We start from the raw sequence: 27,808 nt of genomic DNA on the forward strand, positions 1-27,808 counted from the left end.
ATCCGCCTGCCAATTCAGGGTACACGGGTTAAAGCCCTGGTCCGGGAAGATCCCACATGCCGTGGGGCAACTAAGCCCGTGTGCCACAACTACTGAGCCCACGTGCTGCAGCTACTGAAGCCTGTGCGCCTAGAGCCTGTGCTCTACAACAAGAGAAGCCACCGCAATGAGAAGCCCGCACACCACAAGGAAGAGTAGCCTCCACTCGCCACAACTAGAGAAAGCCTGCGCTCAGCAACAAAGACCCAACACAGCCAAAAAAAAAAAAAAAAAAAAAATTCAAGTCTAATGTGGATACAATGCTATGATCCAACATACAAATTTTGCTGTCTCAATATTGCCCTCTATAGTAATTCCCCCCATCCCCACCCCCAAGATCCTAGCCAGGACCACGTATTGCATTTAATCATCGTGTCTTTTTACTCTCCGTTAATCTGCCACAGTTCCTCAGCTTTTCTTTGTCTTTCACGACACAAACATTTTTGGAACAGCACAAACACGTTATTCTGTAGCATGTCCCTCAGTTGGGTATGTCTGATGTTTCCTCACGATTAATTTTATGCGTTGCTGAATGGATGGTGATCCTTCTCAGTACATCACAGCGGGAGGTGTGCGATGGATGTCAGTTTGTCCCGTTATTGACGTTAATGTGGACCACTTAGTTAAGGTGGTGTGGCAGTTTCTCTACTATAGAGTTACTATTTCCCCCCTTCCCCCCCCCCTTTTTAATTATCAAGCAATTTGGGGCTATTTATGTGAAATCCTCGAACGTCCTTCCAATTTCATGGGACAAAATAGGCGAGGCTTTCCCTTTAGGAAATGGACACCTAGTTCTTGCCGAATCGATGTAGCGCGAGCCTACGGCAGTACCACCCTTTGTCAATAAAGTTACGTGAACGTGAACCTTTCCGGAAGGGCTGAGGCGGTCGGGACGCAAGGCGTTTAGGGAACTGTAGTCGCCCTAGGAGCTCGCGGCTAAACACCGCCCAGTGGCCTCTCAGAGAAAGAACCAGAAGCCGAAAAGGGAGGGCAAAGAGGGACGAGCCGAGGCGCTCTAGGATGCGGTGCATCACGGGAGTGATAGTTCAAGCGCGCGGTCCTTCGGCGTCCTGCCGCGCCCCGCGCCGGAGAACTGGACTGTCATACCCGATAGGCCACGCGCGCGGGGGAAAGGGAAGCCGGCCTTGGCCTCCAACAAATCAAATCGAAGGAAAGAAACTGCCGGCTTTCAAAATCCTCCTCCTCCGCCATCATCTGCCGCCGTGCGGGGAGCAGGTGGTGTTGGAGGCTCGAGCGGCGAGAACCGCTCGGAGAGCTGACGGGCAAGTGGGCTGGGCATCGGGGCCGCTGGACTGGAGGCGGCGACCCCCACCTGACCTGACCCGGACCCTAAATCAGTCCCCGCCCCGCCGGACCGACGTACGCGCTCCGGTCGACCCACGCGGCGGCGCCGCCTGTTTACGGTAAGGTCGGGGTCCCTTTCCTTTTCTTGTCACCTGCCTGGGATTGGGGTGGGGGGCGGCGCGGCCCTGGAACTGGACGAGGAAGGTGTGGTGGCCCCGAGCACTCTGTGCGTGCCCCCTCCGCCTTCTCCCCTGTGCCCTCGATGGCAGAGCGCGATGGGGGTGGGAGTGAGGGAGTTGGGGGGCGTTGGCCCTTTTCACAAGTGGGGAGACTGAGGCTTAGAGAGGGCGTCAGGCCCACCCTGGCCGCCCAGCCCGCAGCTGCCAGCAGTGGCGTCTCCTGTTAGCGTCGGTGTCATCTGGGGGCGGTGCGCGTCTGCCTGGGATCCGGGATGGGGTTCCCGTACAGCGTGGCTGTCATTTGCGGCCCGTACTCGCGCATCGCTCCCCCGCTGCCGCCTCCCAATAGGCCCACACCCGCGGAGGGCCTGGGCTGGCGCCGCAGGCCCCGGACCAGCGTGAGTCTCTGCTGACGCTTGGCAGCAGCCGTGGATGTGCACCTAGGAAAATCTGCGACGCTCCTACGCGGAATGGAGAGGAGTGTGTGTAATTACCGTTCGTCTGTGCTTTGCCGCTGGTCCTTTGCAGACCTTGGACCAATCAGTTCACCACTGTGTGCTTCAATTTCCTAGTGTTTATAGTGGATGGTGTGTTTGTGTGTGTGTGTGTGTGTGTGTGTGTGTGTGTGTGTGTATGTATGTATGTACTGGACTGAGAAATGGACCCTCTTTCAGCTGAGAAGTTTTGTGTTTCTATTCCATCTGGAGGCCTCACCACCATTTTTCTAACCTTAAATTGTCCCATTCCATAACTCAAGTGGGGGGGGGGTTGAGGCTATTTTATATTCAGTTTCATCCCCTCATTCATTGTTGGAGCAGCTTCGAAATGCCCTGCCTCATGCAGCAGATAGAGTGATCCTGTCAAAACATACGTCAGATCACAGTCTCTCTTCTGCTAGAAACCCTCCAATGGCTCTCTTTGTCACTCAGAGTAAAAGCCACAGTTCTTAAAATGGCCTTTGTGACTCGGGCCTCTTGTTGACTCTCTTTCCTCATCTCTTACCTCTTCTCTCCCTCCCTGTCTGTGCTCCCGCCCAGCTGGCCTCCTTGCACTTCCTCTAATCACTCCTCTTCCCCCACAAGAACCTTTGCGTTGGCTGCTTCCTCTGTAAGAATGCTCTTCCCCCAGATATCTGCATGACCCAATCCCTGATATCCTTCAAGTCTTTGGTTTTTTATTAATAATACCTTCTCTAACCATTCTATTTTAGATGGCAGCCCTCCCCCAAGAAAAACAAGAAAACTCCTTACCCCTTTCCCTGTTTATTTTTTTCTTATCACTATCTGAGACACTACATATCCTCGTTCTTCCCTGATTACCTGTCATTCCTCTTTGGGGAAATGTAGTGATGCTTTCTGCCAGTCTGCTGAACTCCAGTCTGCTGAACTCCAGGCTGGAAGCTCCTTTTTTCAGCAATTCTGTCCTTGGTCTGTTGTGATGGTGGCTGTTGTGATGTAGAGACTTCTGGTCTCCTAGGAACCCCTGAAGTCTGGCCACCATGGGCTGTCCAGTCTCCTGGCCAAGGCTGAAACCAGACGTACAGTGGGCTGACCCTCGTGCCCCACGCCCAGAGTCATGCCACCGTAGGTGGTGGGGCATTCTTTGGGATGGATGACCTGGATCCCATAGCCATCCATGTCCTGTTTGAGGAATGGGACTCTCAGACAGAGAGCAGCCAAGATGATCAGGCAGCTGTGTGCGCTTTGGGTAGACTCTTTGTAGCCATCAGACTGGGACTTGACTGCCATTCACTGGGGACCCAGGAAATAGTCAACTCACATGGCTTTGCTTGGTGTCCCAGCTGGGGCAGTTGGGCAGAGGAGGACTTGTAGTCGGATGGTAACTCTTCAGAGGCTGAAACCTCCACCTTTTTAGAACTGTTCCTTCCCAAATGCTATTTTCATTTCTCCCAGTGGTTTAGGGCTTGGGATTTCCTTAGCAGGGGGAGGTGGGGTCAGGTAGCTGAAATGGCTGATGTCCTACCTTGCCCTCCCCAACCCGGAGGCACCCGGAGAATCCTGTCTCTTAATGAACTTTGACCTCCTCAGGTTGCAGATTTCCAGGGGAGCCCACCAGCGTGGCCAGCATGGCCTCTGAAGACATTGCCAAGCTGGCAGAGACGCTAGCCAAAACCCAGGTGGCCGGGGGACAGCTGAGTTTCAAGGGCAAGAGCCTCAAACTCAACACTGCAGAAGATGGTGAGTTCCCGTGCAGACTGGCCCAGCGAGTGAGCGCTTACTGTTCCCACTTGTCAGGCCGGTTTAGCTTCATTATCACACGATTTGTCCTAGCACAGTGAGGCTCAAAGATGATTTGCCCATGAGCACACGGTAGGCATCCCTGCTGGTGACAGCTCAGGCTGGCAAGGTGGGAAGGGCCCCTTTATCTCTTGGAAGGGATGGTAGGCAATGAGGGACCACAGTTAGCGGCAGTCCCGAGATACAGCCCTGACTTCTTACTTCAGATCCAGCCCCACCTTCACCCCCAAGATCCAGAGCTGGTCTGGGAATAGTTGTTACCTTCCCCAGAGCTGAGGCCCTCATGCAGATGCATTAAAACAACAATCCAGGCCCTCTTGGGAGGTCTAGTCCACGCAGCTGAAGGGCCCTGGGAGAGGGACGGATGCTCCTGACTGAACAGGCATTAGGACTGGAGAGAACGAGCAGTCGGAAGGCAGACCCTGTCTCACCATCCCTGGCCAAGGCATGGCTGGCACTGATCAACCCTGAATACCCTGGCATCTGGAAGCAAAGGCACCTACGTCAGTACTTGTAAGGCCTCTTGAGGTTCTGGCCCAACCAGGGAAACTGGTCTGGACTTGCCTGGTTGTCATGGTGTGCAGGCAGGCGTGCTCCCCTCTGCCAGGTCAGAGACTGCTTGAGTCCTTCCTTGGGTTGCTGGAAGTGTGGTGATGCACGTTCCTAATGTCTCTGTAGGGCCTTAAAATTTAGAGTTTCTCCCTGTGCTTTGTCACTTTTGATCCTTGCATCATCCCTGAGGGAGGGAGGTAAAAATGTTGCCATTTTATAAATAAGGAGAAAAAGACTTGGGGGACTTCAGTAACTTACCCAAGGTCATACAGCTGGTAAATAGCAGAGCTGGGATTTTATCAGAGGTCCAGCTGAATCCCTGTTCTGGTATTTCTCAGTAGATGTTCAGCTCAGCTCAGTAAGCATGAATTTGCTATTAAATGCTGTCATTAACACTATGTCAGGCAGTCTTAAGTGCCATACAAAGAGTATCTCAATTTATCCCCCCCAAAAGGCCTTGAGGTAGATTTCATCCCATATTGCAGATTGGGAAATTGAGGCTTAGGGAGGTGATAGGACATTCCTAAGGCCCAGCTAGAAGTAGTGGAGCTGGGAAGAAAGTTCAGGTTTGTCTGGTCCTAAAATCCATGCACATAATGACTTCACTAGCTCAGGCTGGATATGCTGCCTCCCATTTTGGAGGTCATCAGGGATGGCCAGCTTATAGCCATGGCGTCTCAGGAGCTCCTTACCTGGAATAGGAATGAGGTACCCAGACAACTAACAGGAGGGAGGAGATGAAACGTGCTCGGAGAGACATGAAGAGAAAGCTCTGGGAAGTGAGGTCGAGGAAAGGGATCTCTTTTAGCTTAGAAGGGCACAGGAAGTCATTCTATGGATGAGGTGGGTGTTTGAAGGAGGAAGGGCACTGCACGTGAGTTGACCCAGGAGCTGAGACACATAGGGTGGGCTTGAGAGAAGAGAAGTCAGAATCTCATCTCACCAGGGCAGAGGCCCTTGAATGCTGTACTGAGGTGCCTGGTGGCCTAATCGTGGGCCCAGAAAGGGCCTCTATCTGGGCTGGGAGTGAGCGGGTGAGGTCCAGGGAGGGTAGGGGCCTGTGAGGGGAGGCCGTGAAGCTGATGATTAGAACAAGGGCCTTTTCTCTCCCTAGTAAGTCATTTAAGGATCAAAGAAAGTTCTTGCTGCCTTACATAGCAGAGTACCTGGAACTTGTTACTTTGTGAGGCAGTAGAGGCTGAAAAGACAGATCCCTTCCATGCAGCCTCATGACAGTCGGTGGTTATTCAGGGATGGTTGGGGCCCATCCCTCACCTGTTTTTGAGTTTAAACAGAGGTATGGGTTGAATATCAAGTGAGAGGGGCAACTCAGCTGTGACCCCCGCCCTCTCCTGTACCTGCTCTTCCCATTTTGGTGCTTTTCCTTCCACGCTCACTCTGTACTTGTGACTCTCCCCAGGCTAAACTTGTGGCAAGTGCAGTACCTTCGGATCTCTGTACCTGTGTCACTTACACGGCTCCCCTTGGGGCCCTGGCATCTCTGTTGCCTTCCTTCTAAGAACGGTATAAACATTCCCTTGAGCAGCCATCCTTTCTCCTGGTGACCTGGCCATTCCCTGGATGTTAGGGGGACTTCCTTTTGGAGCAAATCTTCCAAAGGGCTGAGAGGCCATGCCAGCCCTTGCCCCAAGTGCCAGCTGCAGGGGAGGCCTGGGCACCTGGAGCTCTGGAATTGCAGCTCCAGAGTATGGAGAAAGGTTCGGGGACTTCCCCACCAGGGCCCTGCATGAAGTCCTTGGTTGTGCAGAAGCAAGGCTTTGGGGAGCAGACATAGGTTCAGCTTTGGAAAACCAGTCTGAAGCTCAGCTCTGCCGTTTTCCCTGAACTCCTGGGCAGGGTGGTTTCATTCCGTGGAGCCTCAGCTTTCCTTTCTAGAAAATGGGAGTCTCATACCTGTCCAGTCTTTCTTGTTGTGAAACGAGTGCTGGTCACTGCCGTCTGTCCGTGTGACCTTAGTAGGTATTTCCATACTCTCTCTGTGTCTCAGTTCACTCAGCTGTAGACTAGACCCAACAGTAACTACCTTTAGATGTGGTGGTAGTGAGCAGAGGCAAAGCGAGTCCCTTTCTCCACAAACTCATGACCCAGTAAGGAAGATGGTATAACGATCAAGTCACGGGAGTTCCCTGGTTGGCCTCCACGTTTTCACTGCTGAGGGCCTGGGTGGGTTCAACTCCTGGTCGGGGGAACTAAAAAAAATAAAAAAATAAAAAGTAACTATTCAGATGAGTGTAAAATTGTAGCAGGCTGCACATGAGACATCAGAGGCTGTGAAGCCCGGTTGTTGGCCAGTAGCAAGGGTTTCTGAGGAAGTGCTGCTGCACGGGAGGCGAGGGGAGGGAGGCGCGTGTGGAGGCTTCTCAGGGAGCCCCTTATGGGCTGCAAGTCACAAGCTTTCCGACAGCCCTCCGGTTGTGTGTTCTTCTCTTCTCTCACACTCCTCTGTCTCTTCCCTACCACGTCACCCGCTCCATCCTGTGCCAGCCAAACTAGATTTGTCTTTCGTGTAACCTGCGTGCTTTTTTCAGATTGTGAAATTAATACATGCTCATTATAGAATACGGAAGCATCGAAAGACGGAAAAAGAACCATATCTTCATGATAACACAGCCCAGGGATATAACTACTTTTAATTTTCATGCATTTTTTCTGGTCTTTTGTTTTTTTTCTAAACACATAGCTGAGTTCCTCTTTTTTTCTTAAAATAATTGAGATCATAATTACAGATACTTTAAAAGCTGCTTTCTAACCTGATGCATTGAGAATATATTGAGCAGGTGCTGGAAAAACACAGATTCACTCAGAATCCCACCACCTGGAAATAACCCCTTTAACATTTGGTTTCTGGACCTCAGTGTGTTCGTGTGAGAGAGAATGCATACAACATTTTAAAAGTGTGATCAGACCAAACACCACTGGATAACCTAATTTTTCACTTACCACTATAACATGATTATTTTCCAAGTCAGGTAATCACCTGTGTCGCCATTCATAAGGACATCAGTGTAACTATTTATATCACGTATCCTAGTGAATTAACCTGTCCTCTGCTGATGGACATTTAGGTTGTATGGAATTTTTCATCATAATGAAACAGAACAGTAGTGAGCACCCCACACGCGAGTCATTTCACCATGAAAGCACGTGTGCCATTGTGCCTGCTGGCCTCTGACTTGTGCCGTTTCCCTGCTTGGCCTGGTGTACTCCCCTTCTTGGCAGGCTACGCACACACAACCCACAAGGTGTGCCTAGCACCTTCTTCACCCAAACCAGCCAGTTCCCCTTTTCCCTTGCCTCCCAAGCCTTTCATGCCTGCCTTGTTTTAACACTCATTAGAGAGGGATTTTCTGTGTAGCCATGTCTCCTGCTAGACTGTGAGCCGGTCCAAGTCTCCCTGGTGAGCCAGGGTCTGGCACCCAGTAGGTGCACCGTAGCCCTTGGAGTTGTGAGTGACGAGGTAGTCGCTGGGCCTCAGCTCCTGCCTCTGCCGTTCGTGGCTCCAGAAGTCTAAGGTTCTGTTTTTTTTGGTCCTGGGCAGCCAAAGACGTGATTAAGGAGATTGAAGATTTCGACGGCCTAGAGGCCTTGCGCCTGGAGGGCAACACGGTGGGCGTGGAAGCAGCCAGGGTCATCGCCAAGGCCTTGGAGAAGAAGTCGGAGTTGAAGGTGAGGTCTGCAGGGCGAGTAGGCCCAGACTGGTTGGGGACAAGCCTCCGCTCACAGCCCCACGGCCGATGTCATTAACCCTTAAGGCGACTCAAGTCCATTTTGTGAGTTAAGGGAACTGAGGCTCAGGGGAGCTGAGGAAACAGCCCAGGGTCTTGCCACTGGTCAGTGGCTGAGCCGTATTCCCGTTTCCAAGTCGGATGTGCCTTCCGTGGTACAGCTGTGCTTTCTGAAAGGGGAGGCGTACAGGGCCTGGGCCATGAGAGGAAACGGAGCGGATTTGTCCAGGGAGGGCCCCGAGCTCGTTGTCAGAGTGACCCTTGATGTTTGTTTCCCTCAGGAAGATCACGGTCAGGTTAACAGACAGCCAAGTCAGGACTGTCTCTGCTCTCCTGCCCAGGGCCTCCTGTCCTGAGCATAAGCTGGGACATTTTCCTATGAAAGAACTCAGCTCTCCTCAGTGACCTGTGAAGGACAGGAACGGAGGAGAGGTGGCCCGGGCATGGAGGCCGCAGCAGCTGAGCTTTGGCATCCAAGGACCTAGGTTCAAGCCCCAGCGCCACCACCTTATTTGCTGCATTATGAGGCCTTGCATTGGACTCAGCTCTGAAACTGGGCTCCTTTATGCAAAGAAGTTTTTCCTCCCTGAGATGTTGCCATGGTGGCCACATGCAGGCTCATGTAGTGAGAGAGCTTGAGCCGCGGGAATACCGCATGCATCTTGTCACCCTGTGTAGACCCAGGGCCTTGAATCGCCCCATGTAGTGTCTCAAGCCTGCTTCAGTGCTGGAAGGAGCCCAGGGTGGGCGCAGCGGCAGGGCCAGAGCTGCCCTTGACACCGGTGCTGTTCTGGCCACAGTACTGATACGAGATAAGTTGCTATTTCCACTCTTGCAGCACGTGCACAAGTTAGGTCTTGACAGATGAGGAAAGTGTGGCCCAGGGTCACACATCTCAGGATTGCAGCCCAGATACCATCCCAGTCTCTTGACTGCTCTGCTGCCCACTTGGAGATCATTGAGGCCTAAAGCCTATTTCAAAGATAAGATACAAAGGGTCAGAGACAGGGAGTGGCAGGCCTGCATCAGCTAAGGCAGGACTAGAAGCCAGCCTTGTGCCCCAGAGCCCCATGCTGACCTCAGCCCATCAGAGTTGGGTTGGGGAAGCTTCAGGATGAGATGCCACTGTCTGTTGGGAGGGGCTCAGGCTGTGGCTACCTGTTCTGACCCTGCGCACCTGTGTGCAGGTGTAACTCACTGAGCAGACCCATATAGAATGCCTCCTGGTATGTTAGTGATTTGCATTATTGGAGGATGTGAGAATTCTACTGCAAAAATCAACTTCTCTTGTACTTAAGGTTGGGTTTAGTTCATACATTTTAAGGACTGGGTTTCAGGGGAAAGTTGCTTGTCCTGTGTCCCATCATTTCCAGGTTTGGCCCAGGAAAGGCTAGAGCTGCCAGAGTTGATATTTTGGTGGACACAGCAACCAGAGTTAGAGAGTAGGACTGTGTGCTTGGAGCCTCAACTCTGCTGGCCAGCATGATACATGACCCAGTCACATGGCCACTACCTTTGTGACATTTACCTAATATTTCCTTTAAATCAGCTCATTTTGAAGTAATTTAAAAACAAACATGATCCCTTCTATAACTGGAAAATGGCATCCCTTACCATAAAGGAAATAAAAGAGTGTTATTCAATTCTAGTTTGAGGCCATTGCCATCCAGAGACTCTGAGCCTGAAGCCTGCTCTCCCTTCGTTAGAAAGGCAGATGAGCTGGAAGTGGGGAGGTGGGTGAGACCCACCGGCCCCAAACCTGAGCCTTCCTTCTAGAGGTGGTCAGGAGGGTTGAAAAGAGACTTGAAAAGAGAGTAACTTCCGGGACTTCCCTGGTGGCGCAGTCATTAAGAATCCGCCTGCAGGGCTTCCCTGGTGGCACAGTGGTTGAGAGTCCGCCTGCCGATGCAGGGGTTGTGGGTTCGTGCCCTGGTCCGGGAGGATCCCACATGCCGCGGAGCGGCTGGTCCCGTGAGCCATGGCCGCTGAGCCTGCGCGTCCAGAGCCTGTGCTCTGCAACGGGAGAGGCCACAGCAGTGAGAGGCCCGCGTACCGCAAAAAAAAAGAATCCGCCTGCAAATGCAGGGGACACGGGTTCGAGCCCTGGTCCTGAAAGATCCCACATGCTGCGAAGCAACTAAGCCCATGTGCCACAACTACTGAAACCCGCGCACCACAACAAGAGAAGCCACCGCGTTGAGAAGCCCACGCACCGCAACACAAGAGTAGCCCCTGCTCACTGCAACTAGAGAAAGCCCACGCGCGGCAACAAAGACCCAGTGCAGCCCAAAAAAAGATAAATAAATAAATTAATATTTTTAAAAAAGAGTAATTTCCTCACTGCTGGATCCTGTATTGTTTCCTTTCTGTTCCTCCACTGCCCAAAATCATGTCGCTGTGGCCCACACAGTGTGGGAAACTAGCACTGGGAAGAAGTAGTGGGCCAAGAGTCTAGTGTCTTGGTCCTGGTCCTGCCACTGCCCTGCCAGCGGGCCTGGGGCCAGTCCCTTCCCTCTCAGCCTGATTTCCCTCTTGGAGAACCAGAGGGTTGGACAGATGGCACGTTTTCCTGACACTTCTGCTGATTCCCCCATGGTCCTTAGGGGCTGCCAGGTCCTATTAGCTTCGGTCAGAGCTGGTCCCACTTTTCACCCCAATTCAGCAGTCTTGTTGTGCTCAGTAATCCAAGTCTATGGAGACAAGGGGCTGCCCGAAGGCCACCTCCAAGGGTTTCAGCTAACTCTTTTCTTCCTCTTTCCAAAGCGATGCCACTGGAGCGACATGTTCACGGGAAGGCTGCGGTCTGAGATCCCACCTGCCCTGGTGAGTGAATGGGGCCTCTGCTCTTGCCGCCGGCTGCAGGGACCCCTTTAGCACTTCCCAGGACTTTTTCTCACGGCCTCTTCTTTCCGGAGACTGAGTGCCCTGTGGGTGCCTGAGATGCTGAAAAGGCAGCCAGGCGAGCACAGCCTCCGCCTGTGTCCTGACGAGCAGGAGCCAGGAAGTGAGGACTCAGAGTCCCTGTGAGACCGGGCGGCCCGGTGACAGGAAGTACAGCAGACACTTCCCAGGGTTCACTCTTGAGCTTAGTGGTTTCGCCCGCAAGCAGCATGGATCTTACTCCCTACGTGATTACCCCTCTCGTCCTGGCCCCTCCCTCCCCTGCACCCTGTGGTCCCTCTCGACCTCATTCTGCACACAGGCTGCCTTGGCTGTCCTGTCTCCCTCCGGTCCTTCCCTTTCTCCGATACCACTCTTTTTATTTTTTAACATCTTTATTGGAGTATAATTGTTTACAATGGTGTGTTAGTTTCTACTTTATAACAAAGTGAATCAGTTATACATATACATATATCCCCATATCTCCTCCCTCTTGCTTCATCCCTCCCACCCTCCCTCCCTCCCTATCCCACCCCTCTAGGTGGTCACAGACCACCGAGCTGATCTCCCTGTGCTATGCGGCTGCTTCCCACTAGCTATCTATTTTACATTTGATACCACTCTTTTTGCTTTGGTTCCCATCGTGGGTGGCTTCCCTCTGCCTGTTTTCCATTTCCCCATTCCTGGGGCTCAGCCCCTCTTGGGTGGAGCTCCCAGCCTGTGTGTGCACAGGCGCACTTGTGGGAGGGATAGGAGGGGTCACAGGACAGAACATGGCTCAAGGGAAGGGGGCGGGGCTGGCAGCGGGCAGCCTCTCAGTGTATCCTCCTAGCCCAGAGTGTCCTTGGGGCGAGGTTCGTGGTCAGTTGTTGGCACGATTGTCCATGTGCCGGTGCTGCCTTCTCAGGCCTCCATTTATCTAGCCGGCACTGGTGCTCCTGAGATGCCTGGGCACCAACCTCATTTCCAAAGCAGTTCAGTCCGGCAGACAGTTAAGGGTCATCCAGGTTGTGACAGGTGTCCCCATGGAGGCCCTGGAGGGCGGGCTCCCTGGGTGGGGGATTTAGGAAGCCCCTGGAGAGCTGCTCCAGTTAGATACCAGCCTCAAAGGATGGACGAGAACCAGGGGAAGCTGGGGTTAGAGGGCAGGTTAAATAAATTGATTTGGGTGATTTAAGAGCCTTCTGCAGGGTTTTCAGTCTGATATAACATGATCAGCTCTATAATGAAATGGTCTGTGTCTCTGCCAGTTCCCCACCAGCCTGGATGCCCTCTGAGGGCGGGGGGGCCTGGCATAGACGCAGCACCTTGTCCGTGTCTGTGAAACGGACATGAGCTCCCTCTGTGCCCAGATCTCACTCGGGGAGGGACTCATCACAGCCGGGGCCCAGCTGGTGGAGCTGGACCTGAGTGACAACGCGTTCGGGCCCGACGGCGTGCGAGGCTTCGAGGCCCTGCTCAAGAGCTCCACCTGCTTCACCCTGCACGAACTCAAGCTCAACAACTGTGGCATGGGTGTCGGTGGCGGCAAGGTGGGTGCGGCAGCCCCCTTCCCCGCATCCCCATTGTCCTCCGCCTCCCTCCCTGCCCAGTCCCCTGCTACATTTGTGTCCATCTGAAGTATGTGCCCTTGGCCACCCACCGTCTGGGATGGTTGGCCTGTTGTTTTTCTCTTCAAAGGAGAAGGGCCTCAAAGGCAGCAGCCTGTGGCCAGTGGGGAGAGGAGATGGAATCTGTGAGTGTGGGGTTGCCAAGCAACCATCCTCAGTTCTTGTGTTGCCTTGGCAACACATAGGCAGTATTGCATACGTACTCCGACCTGCTGGCTCTGCAGAATGCAGGGCTTGGGCATCACTAGACCTGCTGTGCCCTCAGAACAGCTGGCAGAGCCATGTAAGGCCTGGCGTGTGCACGTGGGAGAGGGAGCCCAGAAAGAGAAACCACTCTGGGAGGCCTGGGCACAGCTCACCTTTGTTCCTGGTTAGGACCTTGCCCAGGGTGCCTCCCCCATCCTGCCAGCAAGTCAGGCTGGTCCATGTAGAAAGGCACCTAGGGAGGCCAGCCCTGTTTATTCTCTTCTTGGTCCATTCTGGCTGCTTTAGGCCTAGATTCTAGAAAGGCTGAGCACCAATCTGCATTCCCATCCTCCTTCCCTCACGTTCTGACCAAAAGGAGCAAAGGGCCAGGACATAGGAACAGACAGCGAACGGAGACATCTTCTCTTTGAAGATGTGTTACCTTAATTCTCTCGCCCTTACTGAAAGGTGGGTGACGCTGTCCCCATGTTTTCGGATAACTACACTTGAGCTTAGCGATGTTGGGTTGAGCACCCCAGATGATGTACCTAGCATGGGACGGATGTGGGATTTGAACCTGCATCCACACGGCTGGTCAGAGCAGCAAGAGGAGCCACCTACGTGATGCTCGCGGTGGCCCAGGCTGAGGAGCCAGAGGGGCCACCCCTGCAGACGCGGGAGGGAGGGCAGGTCACGCTCGTGCACCCATCTCAGCCAGTGCTCCTCCAGTCTAGGGGGCAATAGGCTGTATGTGTTAAGACATAAAAATGTTTGCATCAGCACTGAAGACAGGTCCAGCCCAGCCCAGAGTGGGATGTGCTGGGAGAGCCACCTCTGCAAAGATTCCTTGAGGCTGGTCTACAGCAGAAGTTGGCGGTCTCTGCCCTGAGCACACGCGTGACCCACCACCATCACGGAGTCAGGCTGGTGGTGTCCCGTGTCCTGTACGTGCCCCAAGAACAGAGCTGCGTGCAGGCAAACTGACCCAGCTGCCGGTCACAGCTCCTCCGCGTATTTGCTCTGGGAGCTCAGCCAGTTCATGTGCCTCCCCCTGAGCCTCGGCTTCCTTGTCATAGAGTAAGGCCAGTTCCACCTGCCTCCCAGGCCCGTTTTCAGGTTGAAACAAGGCGTGAAAGTACCTTTGCCGAGAGTGCTCCAGACCTAGTAGGTGCTCTAAACGTTACCTCTCTTCTGCGCTTCCCCTGAATCTTCGATGTCTTATTTACCCTGGTCTCTCCAGTTCCAACCTAGCAACCGACAGCATTTTAAACTCCTGCTCTGTTGGTGTCACGGGAGAGAGGCTACCTCCTGGCACCACCCCAAGGTCAGGGCAAACCAGATTTTAGGGTTTCACCCCCAGCAGCTGAGCCCCTGCCGTGTGGCTGGCCTGAGCACGGGCATGTGTCAGATGGGTGCGGCGGGGCCCTGCTCTCCTCGGCCGGCTCCCCTTAGGCATTGTGGAGCGTGGAAGAGATGCTGGAAGATCTGGAAGATTTGGGTTCTGTGCAGAGTCTGCCACTTAGTGAATGTAGGAGAGTTTCTGTCGCTCTCTGAGCCTGAGCTTCTTCAGCTGGAGAGTGGGAATCGCGATGGTCCTCACCTGACAGAGGGTTTCTGACAGTAAAGCGAGCTGTGAGGCCCCTTCCCCAGGACCTGTCTTAAGGTTGGCCACTCAGTGTTGGTGTCTCCCTTCTCCCGGGTTCAGGCTCCCCATCTCTGCTGTGGGGCTAAACCCCATGGGGTGACGAGACATGCAGACACGGTGGTGGATGTCAAAGCCCTTGTCCCTGCAGGGTGCTGGGTGTGGGTGAGGTATGACGCTGTGCTGCTGAACAGCTCTTCGTCCCCGTGTCCACCACCCTTGGGTTTCATGGCTTGTTGAAGACCAGGGCCTCCTGCCTTAGGCCCGGGCCCCTTGCCTTTCCCCCCCAGATCCTGGCAGCAGCTCTGACTGAGTGTCATCGGAAGTCCAGTGCCCAAGGCAAGCCGCTGGCCCTGAAGGTCTTCATGGCTGGCAGAAACCGTCTGGAGAACGACGGAGCCACTGCCTTAGCAGAGGCTTTTGGGGTGAGTGGTTTCTGCCCGTGCAGCCCATCAGACTTGCCCTTGAGCCAGCGGGGAGGGCGGGAGCAGGAGCCGCGGCTGGATGAGACGCCCCTGGATGTCCTTGTCCCCGCTGCTCCCTCTGCTTTGCCCTTGCTCCTCCCAGCGGGCCCAGGACACTGCTGAGTCTCTGCTAGTGAGAGGGCTGCACCTGCCCCATGGGCTAGGAAATTGGGGGTCTGTCTCCTACTTCTCTTAATTTAAGCATTTCCTTTGGCAGACGATATTCTAGCAGCATTAACCATGCTCAGGCCACAGCAGCATCCCCCGTGGTCCTGTTGCTTCCGGCACTCCACCTGCCTCAAGAGAGCGGACGTTGCAGGGGAGAAGGGCCTTGTGTCTTACTGGACCCCTGGCTGCAAGGGGCTTCTGCCTCTTCCTCTGTAGCTGGAGTGGCCTGGTCACCTCATAGACACGGTGACATTAAAGATTACGCCCTCTCTGCACCCCTTCCCTTGGTCGCTGTCCTCCATGTGCTGGGACGGGGTACATCGTTCAGCAGGCGTCCTCGGTGCTCTTAGAAGCAGAGGGGGGGTGCTTAACTTGGGTCCATGGGATCCCACTTGTCTGTGGGTAGAATTCAGGGCGTCTTTGAACATGGCTGGGGGGAAATTGCATGATTGTTATCACTACCAGAGTTAAATACAGTGTTACCTTCCGCTGTGAATATAGACAGTAAACCTCAGCAGCTTTAGAAATTCCTGTAACTTTGTTACCAGGAGAAATCACAGATGCTTTCCTGTCAAGTGATCGCTGTTAGAGATAGATAGAAATTTTGTTTCTCGTATATTAGGATCACAGTGATGGTACACCTGGGTCTTGTTATTCATTGCCTTAAGAGGTACATAGATTACTACAGCACACATTTGGGCAGCTTCTCTTAATATTTTGATAATTGTCTTCTGAATGAATTTGTTATTCTATATAATTTAACTTAAAATTTAAAATCATCCTGAGGAGGGGAGCCCTGGGGCTTTCCCAGATTGCCCGACGGGTCCATGGCACAGAAAATATTAAGAGGCCCTGACTTGGAATGTGCCTCAGTTGGGCTGCCTGTATTTATTTGTGAACCCCCACACTGTGCTGGGCGCCCAGAGACAACAGAAGGTGCCTGGGTACAGAGTTATGCCCGCCTGTCCTCAGTCCCGGGTAGCAGTGGTGATTGGGACATGGGCCTCTCCTAGAGCTCTTGGGGGCTGTTGGGGTGCAGACGAGAAGGTGGCTTCGCTACTCCAGAGTGATGAGCGCCGTGACAGAGGAAGGATGAGGTGCTCTGGGGGCAGAGAGGAAGAGCCCTGGATTGTGCTGGGGGGTTGATCCAGGAAGTCTCCCTGGGGGGAGGAGGCATCCAAAATGAGAGCTGCTGAATGCATGAGGAGTCGGCCTGTCAGGAAAATGCCAACAACATAAGGAGACAGAGTTCCAGGCAGAGAAAGGGAGGGAGGCGTCCAAAGCCAGAGTGAGAGACGAAAGACCCTCCTCGCCCCAGAAAAGGAGGTGGTGTGTGGGATGCCAGTTATATTGTGCAAATAAGGCAGTAGGGCCCCAGGAGAGAAAGGCCAAGCAGAGCTATGTTATATAGAGTAGAGCCAGGGCTGACTGTCAGGCCAGAGCCCAGGGTCCCCACAGTGCAGAAGGTACCAGACGAAGACACCTGTGCTCAGAGCTGTGTGACCCTGGGCAGGTTACGTAGCCCCTCTGATGCCTGGTCATCTCTTGTCTAGTGGTTATCCTAATCCCAGGTCGGTCTCCCTTGTGAAGTTGTGGAGAGGCGGAAGCGGTCATGCCCTGAACGGGCCCCAAACGGGCAGGTCCCTCTGGTGTCTGATGTGTAGTGCTGCCTTCCTGCCTGGGGCTGTCCCCCTTCCTTGGGGGCCCACCTGTCTCCCTCCTGCTCCTCGCAGATCATCGGGACTCTGGAGGAGGTCCACATGCCGCAGAACGGGATCAATCACCCCGGTGTCACTGCCCTGGCCCAGGCGTTCGCCATCAACCCCCTGCTGCGGGTCATCAACCTGAACGACAACACCTTCACCGAGAAGGGTGCCGTGGCCATGGCCAAGGTGAGGGGGTGCGGCCGGGCCAGAGCAGGCCCCGGAGACTGGGTCTGGCTGCTGCCTTTGTGGTGGACCCATCAGCAGGTGGCTGCTCTCCCTCCTACCCGCCCACTTGGTGTGTATCCCATGGGTTCAGCCATGTGAACATCTCCAGAGCGGGGCGTATGTCACAAGCTAGCCTGTGCCCTTTTGGGCAGCTCTGTGTGTCCATACCACCACATCCTAAGCTGCCTTCATGCAACCCTGGCTGTCGGCGCTGGTTTTGTTCTCAGAGGCCTCTTGGAGGCTGCTTCAGCCTGTTTCCTCACTGATTCTTTCGTCAGCTGTCGATTGAGCCCCTGTCTAGCGCCCATCCCTGTCCTAAGTGCAGGCCACACACAGTTGAGTCAAAGACTCTGCCTTCAAGGAGCCCTAATTCGAGGAGGGGAGGAAGTAGCTAATCGGCAACAGCACAGGGCCGTGAGCACAGTGGCTCCCTGGGTGTCCCATGACCCCACAGGAGTCTAGTAGGCCTGCCGTGGGGTGTTAGCAGAGACGTGTGCAAGGGTTGGGGAGCACACAGGAAGTTCCAGTCAGACGCAGGGCAGGCTTCCTGGAGGAGGTCACATTTTGGCCAAGTTCTCCAGGACAGGTGGACTTTGTCTGGACAAGGAGGGCGGGAGGGGTGTTTCAGGCAGAGGGGTCAGCAGCACGTGGGGAGGCCCAGAGATGGCAGGAGCCGTGCTCCATTGGGCCTGGTGTGAACAGGCCAGGGTTCGAGGTGTGTTGGAGGGCTGGAGGAGCTGGAGGGGGAAGGCAAGTCCTTGTGGCCTTGCTGACTCCTTGAGACGTGCTCCTGTGAGTAACAGGGAGCCACGAACGGGGCTTAGCCGGAGGCCAGGAGGCCACCTGGGGGCAACAAGAAGAGCTGATGAGTCCCCCAGACTGGATACAGGAGGGACAGGGTGTGATGACCAATATGGGGTGTGGCACCAGCTCGAGGAGGGCCCTCACCCTGGTCCTCACTTCCCGCAGACGCTGAAGGCCTTGCGGCAGGTGGAGGTGATCAACTTCGGGGACTGCCTGGTGCGCTCCAAGGGCGCCGTCGCCATCGCAGACGCCGTCCACGGGGGCCTGCCGAAGCTGAAGGTGCTGGCTGGCGGGCTGCCTCCTCCCTCCGGGGTCCAGGCTCCCCCACGCTCGGGGTGACAGCTGCGCGGGCAGAGCAGCTGTGGGGGGAGGTGGCAGGGTTGTAGCCTTCAAAGGCAGGTGGCCTGGGTTGATAGCCCACTTCTTCTACACCCTCCGCCTGTGACTCCGTGCACGTCTCTTCACCCCTCTTGAGCTGCAGTCTCTCATTTTTCAAAAAGGAGGAGGAGAGTGGTACGGGTCATTGCAATATAGCAGAAGTATACTGCTCCCTAACTAGGGGGAAACGGAGGCTTCAGGGTAGTGGCAGGCCTCCCGGCCCGTGTTTCTATCATCCGCCTCTACCCCTTCCCATTATTTTTTAGGAGCTGAACTTGTCATTCGGTGAAATCAAGAGGGATGCTGCTCTGTCTGTTGCTGAGGCCGTGGCTGACAAGGTGGAGCTGGAGAAACTGGACCTCAATGGTAATAGGGGTGGTGGCCTCGGCCCAGGCCTGCCGGGCGGGCCCCAGCCCCCGGCCTGACCCTCTGTTCCCTCCCCTGCGAGCAGGCAACAACCTGGGAGAAGAAGGCTGTGAGCAGCTCCAGGAAGTTCTGGATGGCTTCAACATGGCCAAGGTGCTGGCGTCCCTCAGGTGGGGAATCTGGATTAGTGGCTCCTTTGTTACTACTTTTATTCATTCAGTAAACGTTGGTTGAGTCCCTGTGATGTGCCAGGCACTGTGTTGGGCATTAGGGATATGACAGACAGCCAAGGTTTCTGACTCACGAGACCTCGTTGCCACGGGCGAGGGATCAAGGAGTGAGACAGAATAATCAAGTTATCACATGTTTAGCAAAGGGACAAATGGGGGCTGAGATCGGTCACCCTTTGGAGTGGGTGAGTTGGGGAGGCCTCTGAAGGGATGACCTTTGATCATCAAGGTGATGTGACGGGCAAGGTGGGGCAGCAGTGACGTAGTGACGCGTGGGTAGTGGTCGGGGGGGCTCGGCATTGTTCCTGAAACCAGCCTTAGAGCTTGACTGTAGGAGGAGATTGATGCAGGCGAGTGGGGCTTCCTGGGTTCACAGAGGCCGGGGGTGGGGTGGTGGGGGGCTGCCTCCTCGATCGGGATGGGAGTTGGTTCAGCCCTCAGCACCCATCTCCGCCTGCCTCTCCAGTCTCTGCATTGGCTTCATTCACTTGTCAGGTCGTCGGTTGTGTCCCTCAGGGCCAGGCCCAGTGCCGCTGCTAGGAGCTATGCCAAGGTGGGCTCGAGGGGCTCCCAGTCCAGAGGACATGGAACAGCCTTCCTCAGAGGCAGGGCAGACCCCTCCTTCGCCCTTAACCATAGCTTCCTGTGGTCAGCGAGATGTGGGTAGCACAGTCCTGGGCGTCTCAGCCTGGGCAGTATTCCTGCCAGGCCCTGGGCCGCAGCTGTGACAGGCGGTGTTCTTCGTCTTCTCTGTCTCCCCAGTGGGGCCGTGGGTTCCTTTGGGACAGGGACGAGATTGAGGTCTTCCTTGTCTGCAGCGTGGGCTTCCCTGGGTGATGAGCAAGGAGGGATGGGCTCCCTGGTGACTCTACGTGTCCCCACCCTGGCGGCAGCTGCGCCCTTCGCCCTGTGCAGGCTCCTGCCCAGCTGGGGCCTTTGGGTTCTCGGAGCCATCGTGGGCCACTGGGCAGGGAGGGTCTGCTTTAGCCAACCCTGTCCTCTGCAGTGACGATGAGGGTGAGGATGACGAGGACGAGGACGAGGACGAGGATGAGGAGGAGGAGGAGGAGGAGGAGCCACAGCCGGGAGAGCGAAGGGAGCGGCCGACCGCACCGCCCAGGAAGATGCTGGATCCTGACGGTGGGGTGAGTCCCGTGGTTGCCATATCAGAGCCCTGGTCCCCCGAGCATGAAATCTTGAGACGTTTTTCACGGGGGTCATGGGTGTGGGATCCTCTTAGGCAGTGACTGCAAACTAGTTTTGACTGCACACTCTTTGTGGAAAGAGGAAATCATCCCAACGTAGTTGTATTTGTACGTACCTCAGTCTAGATGTGTTTATTCATCTATAAGTTATAACACACGTGACGCTGCTACGTTACACGCAGTCAGTAATTGTATACTGCAGTGCTGCAGGATCCTCAGCTGGTTGAATCCGCGGATACAGAGGGCCAACTGTAAAGTTATACAGGATTTTCCACTGTGCTGGGGGTATATAAGTATTTCTAAAAGAATAGGGTAAAAAACAAGCATAACTAGAAGTTTTTTTTCCTACTCATCTTGGTGACCCATAAGGATGGCCCCCATTCCAGAGACTGGCTGGCTTGGTGACTCAGCTTGGACACTTGGTGTTCCTTTCCTGGCCGGGAGGCTGGTGGACTCAGGGCTGCCACGTCTGTTCCCTCAGAGGTTCCCAAATAGAGCTTTGGGAGGACTTTGGGTTGGACAGATTCAGCAGCTGTTGAATTTGGCTTATTGTCCAGTTTTATGGAAGCAGTTCCAGAAATGGCTGGGTGTCTTTGGTTCTTTGGGCACCTCTGGTGCTCGCCAGCAGTGCTTACCCGGCCTGAGGCTCTAGTTCCTGGTGAGGCCACTTTAGCCCTGGAGTCGCTTCTGCAGCATCACACGTCATGGCGAGGATCCACTTGGCTGCACCAGGCTCTTGGAGTCTGAGGGAGGTGGCTTGCCCCGACCCCAGAGGCTCTTACACAAGGAGCCGACCAGGGCCAGCATCTGTGGGCACCCCACCCTTGGGGAACTTTGGGGAATTCTGGACTCTGAGCCTTGACTGGCCTGCATGAGGGGCATATGTTCTGGGTAAGGAGTCTGGATCTGGACCTCTACAGAGCCACCTGTGCCACCTGTCCCCCAGGAACCAGCTCCTGTCCTGTCCTCCCCGCCTCCTGCAGACGTCTCCACCTTCCTGGCCTTCCCCTCCCCGGAGAAGCTGCTGCGCCTCGGGCCCAAGAGTTCCGTGCTCATAGCCCAACAGGTAACAGCACTTCCGACACCAGACCTGTTCCGGCCTTGGCTTCCGGAGCTGCCAGAGCAAAGGTTCAGGCAGAGCACGGGATTTGGGGGGGCGGGGCACTGTCGATGTGGGGGGCGGGGACTACCACGTGTTGTTTTTTTGTAAGACACACACACACACACACACACGTGTAAATGGGTGTGACCAGTGGTTGCAGATGTCTGCGCCCACTGCGAACACACTTGGGCTGCGAGGAAGGGTAAGCCTGTGGCACCTCAGTGATGACTGGAATTCGGGAATCTTCCCAGGACTCTCATGTGAGCACACGCACCTAGGCTTCCCTCTGTGTGTTCTGCAGGACCAGCTGCTTCTAGAACAGCTGTCCCGCCCCCGGCCCCTGTGCAGGTCCCGGTCTACTTGCGTTCTTGCTCCAGCCTCACTTGTTCGTTGGTTGGGTTGTTACTTCGTTCATTCGGAGACAGTTATCGAGCACCTCCTGTCTGCTGGCTGCTGCTCTGAATACTTGGGCATGATTTTATCTAACCTTCTTGGCAACCGGAGTGTAGACCCTTCCACTCTTATTTTACCGACGAGAAAACTGAGGCTTACAGAGGTTAAATGATAAAAACAGGCACGTCTTGTTTTACTGTGCTTCACGGTTACTGCGTTTTTTGCAAATTGAAGGTTTGTGGCTTCCCTGTGTCGAGCACGTCTATTGGTGCCATTGTTCCAACAGCATTTGCTCACTTTATGTCTCTAGATAACGTCACATTTTGGTAATTCTCACAGTATTTCATACCCTCCACCAACAAAAAGATTATGACTTGCTGAAGGCTCAGATGACAGCATGTTTTAGTAATACAGTGCTTTTTAAATCGTGTATGTGGCTTTTTTAGACTTGATGCTGTTGCACACTTAACAGACTTAAACAATGCACTAGGATACCAGAAAATTCACATGACTCGCTTTGTTGCGGTATTTGCTTTATTGCTGTGGTCTGGAGCCACACCCGCAGTATCTCTGAGGTATGTCTATGCAGAGAAATAAAAGGGGCCACTCGCAGAGCTGCCTTGATATTTTTGCTTTTTATCCCCCGTTTATATTTTTCTGTACTCTTATTTTTTTCCCCCATGATAAATGAGATTATATGATGCAAACCTCCATGTGGCCCATCTTTTCACTTAATACCATTCACCATTTTCCTGTGTCAGTAAAACTCTTCTCGTGCCCTTTATCTCAGTGAGTGGATGTAGCACTTAAGCCACCCACTGTTCCTGTGGATTCACATTCTTTCCACTTTTCTCCGTCGTCAGGGAAATTGAGGTCAGTTTCCTTGTGTGTTAAGTATCGTTTGCATTCTGGATTATTTCGTCAGGTTAGATTGCAGGAAGGGGATCTCCGGGTCACAGGGATAATGATTTTTAACGTGAATTCTCTCAGTGTGTGTGCACACCTGCTGTGGCCGGGCCCGTGCAGGCTCTGAGGAGACAGCGTGGGGCGAGGCAGGACCTGTCCTTGCCTATTGAAGGCCCATTTCTTGCCAAGGCCTCCTCTAGCCACAGGCACATCCCCACTGTGTGCCAAGGCCCTGGGGCTCTCACCCCTGGTGACCAGCCATTGTCTCCTGCGTCCTCAGACTGACACATCTGATCCGGAGAAGGTGGTCTCTGCCTTCCTGAAGGTGTCCTCCGTGTTCAAGGACGAAGCCACAGTGAGGTCCGCGGTGCAGGATGCAGTAGGTGCGTGGGGTGGGTGGGGCCCAGATGGCTCCTGCCTTTCGCTGCCCCCGGGGCTCGGGTCGGAACATTCTCCTCTCACCTGCTCTTCCACTGGGTTCTTGCCTTAGAGCCGGCCGGGTGCTCGCCTCTCTGCTTTTTGCAGTTGGGGAAACTGAGGCCTTTCCCAAAGCCATACAGTTCTATACGGTGAGAACTCGGGCCAGGTGGCGCCCACCGCAGGAAGGTCGGACCTCTCGGAGGAGGGGTGATGAGAGCCGAGCCCTTGTCCCCACCTCTGAGCCTGTGCACACACAGTCCCCTCCACCTGGAGGTCCCCCTGCTTTCCCCCGCATCTTTCCCAAGGCTTCCCAGGATCTCTAGTGTGGCCAGGTTGGGCCAGGCAGAGGGGGGAGGGAAAAGGTAGAAGGGAGTGGAAACACTTGGGAGGCTTTCTCCAGGGTTGTCGGTGACACTGAGACGGGAGGGTCCATGGGAGGGGAGGCTGGGTGGGGTGGGGGTGGGAGTCTCCGTGTCTGCTCCCTGAGAGCCCCGCCGCACCGTGGGCGTTGGTGGGAACGGGTTACCTGAATTCGGTTTCCCAGAACAGCCTCGCTCGCTCGGAGGCAGGGGCCCAGGCGGTCCCTGCGGGCCCTTGGCCATGCCTCCCCCCGTCCCTTCCCATCCATTCCCCCTCCCCCACCCCCAGAATGGCTGAAACCTCCCCCAGCGGTGACCTGCCTCACTTAATCTCTGCCCAAGCCCGTCTTATCTGTGAGGCCAGGACAGAGAAGGGCCAAGGTATCACAGCTGGCAGGTTGAGCCCTTCGCCTGGTGCTAGCTGTCCCCTCAGTCTGCCACCTGTGTCCACATCCCACCCCCCGTGTTCACCTCCTGATGAGCGCAGGAGACAGGGCCCAGCCTGTGTGCTCAGGGGCTGCAGGCCCTTAGGCCTCTTTGCTGCTTCTGCCTTGCAGATACCTTGATGAAGAAGGCCTTCAGCTCATCCTCCTTCAACTCCAATGCCTTCCTCACCAGGCTCCTCATCCACATGGGGCTGCTCAAGGTGCGCTGGAAGGAGCGCGGGCCCCGGGGGGGGGCGGGGGTGCACCAAAGGCAGCAGCATCCCGCACCTCGAGTCCTGCCGGGGCCTGTCGCCCACACTGGCCCCAGGCCTGGGTCTGCTTAAGCAGCCTCGGCCTTCGTGACAGGATTTAGGATTCAGCTTGACCTTGGCCGTGGGGCTGTCAGCAGGGGCCAGGTGGTGGAGACCTGGGGTCCCCCAGGTGACCTTTTGAAGCTCACGCTGCCTTCTGCTGTGTGTTCCCCTTGCAGAGTGAAGACAAGATCAAGGCCATTGCCAACCTGTACGGCCCCCTGATGGCATTGAATCACATGGTGCAGCAGGAGTACTTCCCCAAGGCCCTTGCCCCTCTGCTGCTGGCATTCGTGACCAAGTGAGTGTGCCCTCGTCAGCTCACGCGGCCGGTGACCACGCGTGCAGGCCTCTGGTCAGCTGAGGCTTCCCTGGCCTGGTGACTGGGGCGTGTCAGAGGCCCTCACACCTCTCGGGCTCTCGGCATCTGTGTTTGAGTCTCACCACCCCTGTGCCCAGCTGAGGACACAGGGCTCGGGGACAGTGTCTCCCTGAGAGAGACAGGGGATGTGCACTGGCCCCATCTTGCAGACGAGGAAGCGAGCTCCGGGTCAAAGGAGGTGTTGGCCCACGGTCGTGCTGCTGCCCCAGGTCCTGTACCCGGCAGCGTCTCTGGGAGCAGTTCTGTGTTCGTTCCCCCAGCTACCTAGGCCAAAGGGGTCTGCCCATTCGGCCTTCCACAGCCGCAGGCCCCTCTCCTGGGGACGCCAAGTGCCCAGACACACGAAACCTTGGCCTCCTCCTGGAGCGTCCTGGGAAAGGTGGGGCGCTGGCCACAGTCGAGTAGGAAGGAGCCTCCAGACCTCAGGGCCCCTCAGGGGCGGGTTGGGAGGCTTGTCCCCATCCTCACTGAGGCCCTGCGTGGCCCCCAGCTGACGTCCGGCCATCCCCAGGCCTCAGTCTCCCCATTTGCCCAACCAAGGGGTTGGTGAGGTTGTCGCCTTGGGGGAAAGTGGGAGGGGGTGTAGGAGAAAGGAGGTGCCCGCACCCTGGGGGACATGTAACACTGGCGGGTCCAGACCATCAGTCAGGGTGCTTAGAGCGTGGGACGAAGTGTCGTGGGGCAGCCCGCCTGGGGTGGGGGGTGAGGAGCATGCGCCGGACCCCCAGGACCTAGTTGGCACCTCGGCCTCTTTGCCACCTGACATCTCTTAGTTCCGTGTGCATAGCAGCGCCTCCTTAGTTGGGCCTGACTGCCTCGCCGTGTCTGCCCCCCTCTCTGCCACCACACTCCCCCCACCCAAACCGCCCCTTGCACTGCAGCTGCTCCTCTGCTGGAGTCCAGGGCAAGTCCAAACCCTGGTCCTGGATCTCGTGCTGGCTGCAGCCTGGCCTCCCCGCAGCGAGGTGCACTCTCCCCACACCTGTTCCCTCTGCAGGAGATGTTGCCTCAACCCGTGGGCCTTCGCTCGGACTGTCTGGGGTGTCCCCACGTGGTGGCCCTAGCCCCCGCCTGCCAACCCCTGACGAAGCCCGGCTCCCTCTGTCTCCTTCCAACCCCTGGTTGGGACTGTTCGCTCTGCATTCCCATCATCCCCTGTGTGGCCCTTGGGCTGGGCATGGACACCCTCGCCCTTGATGGTCAGTTGACAGGCTGCCTCCTCCTGGCTTGTTGCCTGCCTTCCAGTGCAGGCCTCAGTCTATTCCACTTTAAAAGAGGGGGGCTTGGTAAGAGCTGCCCCCAGGCCTTGGGGGTGACTGAGCGACGGTGGAGTGATATGCATGCCCCCTTCCCTCAAGTCCCAGCCCAGTGGTCTGGGATCCAAGCCCGGACGGGACCAGGTAAGGTGTCTGTGGGCTTCGGTCCTGGCTGCACCACAGGCTCACCCATCCCCCTGAGCATCTTTCACCAGTTTCTTTCTCTGCAGTGAGACTAATGATCTTGATGGTAACCTGTTACTCGTAGGGGCCCAGGTGGGACTCCTGTGGTCCACTCTTACATGTGCACTAGCGGCTGCTGAGGGCTCCCTGGCCCTGTGCACACTGGAGAGGCCTCGGAGAGCCTGTCTGGTGGAGAGCAGAGGCCCAGGTTCCCTGCCGGCTCGGCGGGCCTGTATTCTGGCCAGCTCTAGGCCATGTGGCCTCGGGTGTATCACCCGCCCCTCTTAGCCCCACCTACCCCCACCTGCAGAAGGTGGGAGCTACCGTCTCCCTTGCAAAGTCACTGTGAAAATGAGAACGATGGAGTCGGGTGTATATTTTGACCTCAGAAACGGCCCCCACTCCATCTTCACAGGGGGGAAACTGGCCCTGCTGTAGCCTGAGCTTCCTGGCCCCCAGAGGTGCCCGCCCCACCTGCTGACCCTTCTTTCCCCGCAGGCCCAATGGCGCCCTGGAATCCTGCTCCTTTGCCCGCCACAATCTACTGCAGACGCTCTACAAGGTCTAGACGTAATCTGGTCTCTCCCCATCCCTCGGCCTGGACCGGTGCCCTGGGAAGGGACTCAGAGGAAGGACTCTGGCCAGCAGCAGGGAGGGTCTTTGTCGTGTGTGTCGTGTCTCCTGAGTACGTGTGTTGGTGCGGCGTATGTGCAGGTGTGTGCTTCGTGTCGGGGTTCGCATTTTTAACGTCTCCCTGCTGGCCTGGCCCTGGTCCCGCTGGAGGGGAGCTGGCCCCCAGGCGGAAGGGCTGCAGGCTGCTCTGCCATTAAACTCACCGCCATCTGAGGACGCTCTGCTGATCTGTGCCGCAGGCGCCAGGCCCTGGTGGCTGTCCCCACCCACCTCGCCTTCCTTATCCTCTGGGGCTGCACCAAAGCCTGGGGTGTTGCTGTCCGTGTGCTGTTCCCTCCGTGTTGTGGCTGGGTGTTTCCTGCCCTGCCTGGGGCTGCTCACCCGATGGCTGCCTCTGCTTCCTGTCGCCAAGTCCCGGTCCTGCAGCCGCCACTCTTCCTACCATCCACCCACGCTGTGCTGAGCCCTCAGCCCGAGGGCCAGAGACTGCTGTGCGTGGGGCCGCGAGCAGAGGGCAAGACCCTGGCACCCACACCGTGTGGATAGGAAGAGAAGCCAGTGGGCAGACGCTAGGGTGGACTTGCCTGGACGGTGCCGGCTCTGTGCCCGGTGGGCCCTTCTCTGGCTGCGGAAGTGTCTGTGACAGGCCTGCGTGTTGAGCTGGAGGGGGCATCTGGGCAGGCCCAAACCTGTTCTCCAGCCTGGGGGGGTTAGGGCCAGGGCCCACTGATGCCTGAGCTGCATCTTGGGCACCCTTAAGGATCTGGGGCAGGGGCCGGGTGGGGGCTGGGCATGCCCTGTGACACCTTGCTTCCTCTCATGCTCTTTGTGTGTCTGGGCTGTGCCCGGGGCTTCACAAATAAAGTCATGTGTAGCAGCAGCGGAGACTTGAGAAGCTTTTCACCTAAAGTGGGCTGTTCTCAAGGTCTTGGTGCCTGGGGTCCCACCTCAGCATGGCCACTGACCCCATCTTGGTCTGTAGTAGGGGGGCAGTCCATCTTGCAGAAGAGCCGCCGGGCCAGCCCTGTGTCATGACCTGGGGCAGACCTGGATGCTTCCTCTGTTGTGGGCATGCCGGCTCCCATGGGACAGCTGGGCGGGTGGTACCCAGGAGGGGCAGCGACCCATAGGGGTCGGGGAGGGTGGTGGGACTCCTGCTCCGGGCAGGGGAGGATCTGAGTTGCGGCCTGTCTCACCTGCCTGGCCCCACTTCACCCTTTACCCGACCTCTGGGCTGCTGCTCCACTGGCCCCTTCATTGCCCCATTGGTGGGCCTGGCTGAGCTGGACGGTGTCCAGAGTTTGCCACAGGCCCTGCTGGCTGCACAGGCAGGGGCCCCTGGGCCTGCCTGGGAAGCTGCCACGGGGCCCAGAGTGGAGGGCACCACCCCTGGGGTCCTCCCCTCCGGCTGCCACAGCGGTGTGAGGATAGCTCAGCACTTCTTACTGCCCCTCCTAGACAGCAGGCACAGGAGCAGAGAGGTCCCTCCGACGTT

At 56.1% G+C, this 27,808-nt stretch overlaps 1 protein-coding gene across 2 annotated transcripts; it reads left to right on the forward strand.

Annotated features, from left to right (window-relative positions):
* The first annotated feature begins 1,177 nt into the window (after positions 1 to 1,177).
* On the forward strand, positions 1,178 to 27,755 carry RANGAP1 (Ran GTPase activating protein 1). Of its 2 annotated transcripts, none has more exons than XM_079936994.1 (16): positions 1,178 to 1,463; positions 3,572 to 3,721; positions 7,893 to 8,020; positions 10,843 to 10,902; positions 12,312 to 12,491; positions 14,688 to 14,822; positions 16,763 to 16,921; positions 17,930 to 18,043; positions 18,409 to 18,508; positions 18,594 to 18,678; positions 19,745 to 19,883; positions 20,890 to 21,009; positions 22,625 to 22,727; positions 23,681 to 23,769; positions 24,039 to 24,160; positions 25,239 to 25,686. In XM_079936994.1, exons 2-16 carry the CDS (start codon positions 3,610 to 3,612, stop codon positions 25,303 to 25,305), a joined length of 1,713 nt encoding a protein of 570 aa, XP_079793120.1. In that variant the 5' UTR covers positions 1,178 to 1,463; positions 3,572 to 3,609; the 3' UTR covers positions 25,306 to 25,686. The 2 variants fall into 2 exon arrangements, with proteins under 2 accessions (XP_079793120.1, XP_079793119.1); XM_079936993.1 differs by lacking the exon at positions 25,239 to 25,686 and adding an exon at positions 26,179 to 27,755 and having other exon boundaries at positions 1,179 to 1,463.
* Positions 27,756 to 27,808: the final 53 nt, after the last annotated feature.

The sequence above is a fragment of the Stenella coeruleoalba genome (assembly GCF_951394435.1).
Source record: "Stenella coeruleoalba genome assembly, chromosome: 11".
In the NCBI taxonomy this organism is placed as follows: Eukaryota; Metazoa; Chordata; class Mammalia; order Artiodactyla; family Delphinidae; genus Stenella; species Stenella coeruleoalba.

Bases quoted from the DNA above. Each gene is read 5' to 3' on its own strand.
- RANGAP1 (XM_079936993.1), top strand. From the start codon at position 3,610: ATGGCCTCTGAAGACATTGCCAAGCTGGCAGAGACGCTAGCCAAAACC. The intron at 16,922-17,929 runs GTGAGGGGGTGC...CACTTCCCGCAG, and splicing joins GTGCCGTGGCCATGGCCAAG to ACGCTGAAGGCCTTGCGGCA. The intron at 18,679-19,744 runs GTGGGGAATCTG...TGTCCTCTGCAG, and splicing joins AAGGTGCTGGCGTCCCTCAG to TGACGATGAGGGTGAGGATG.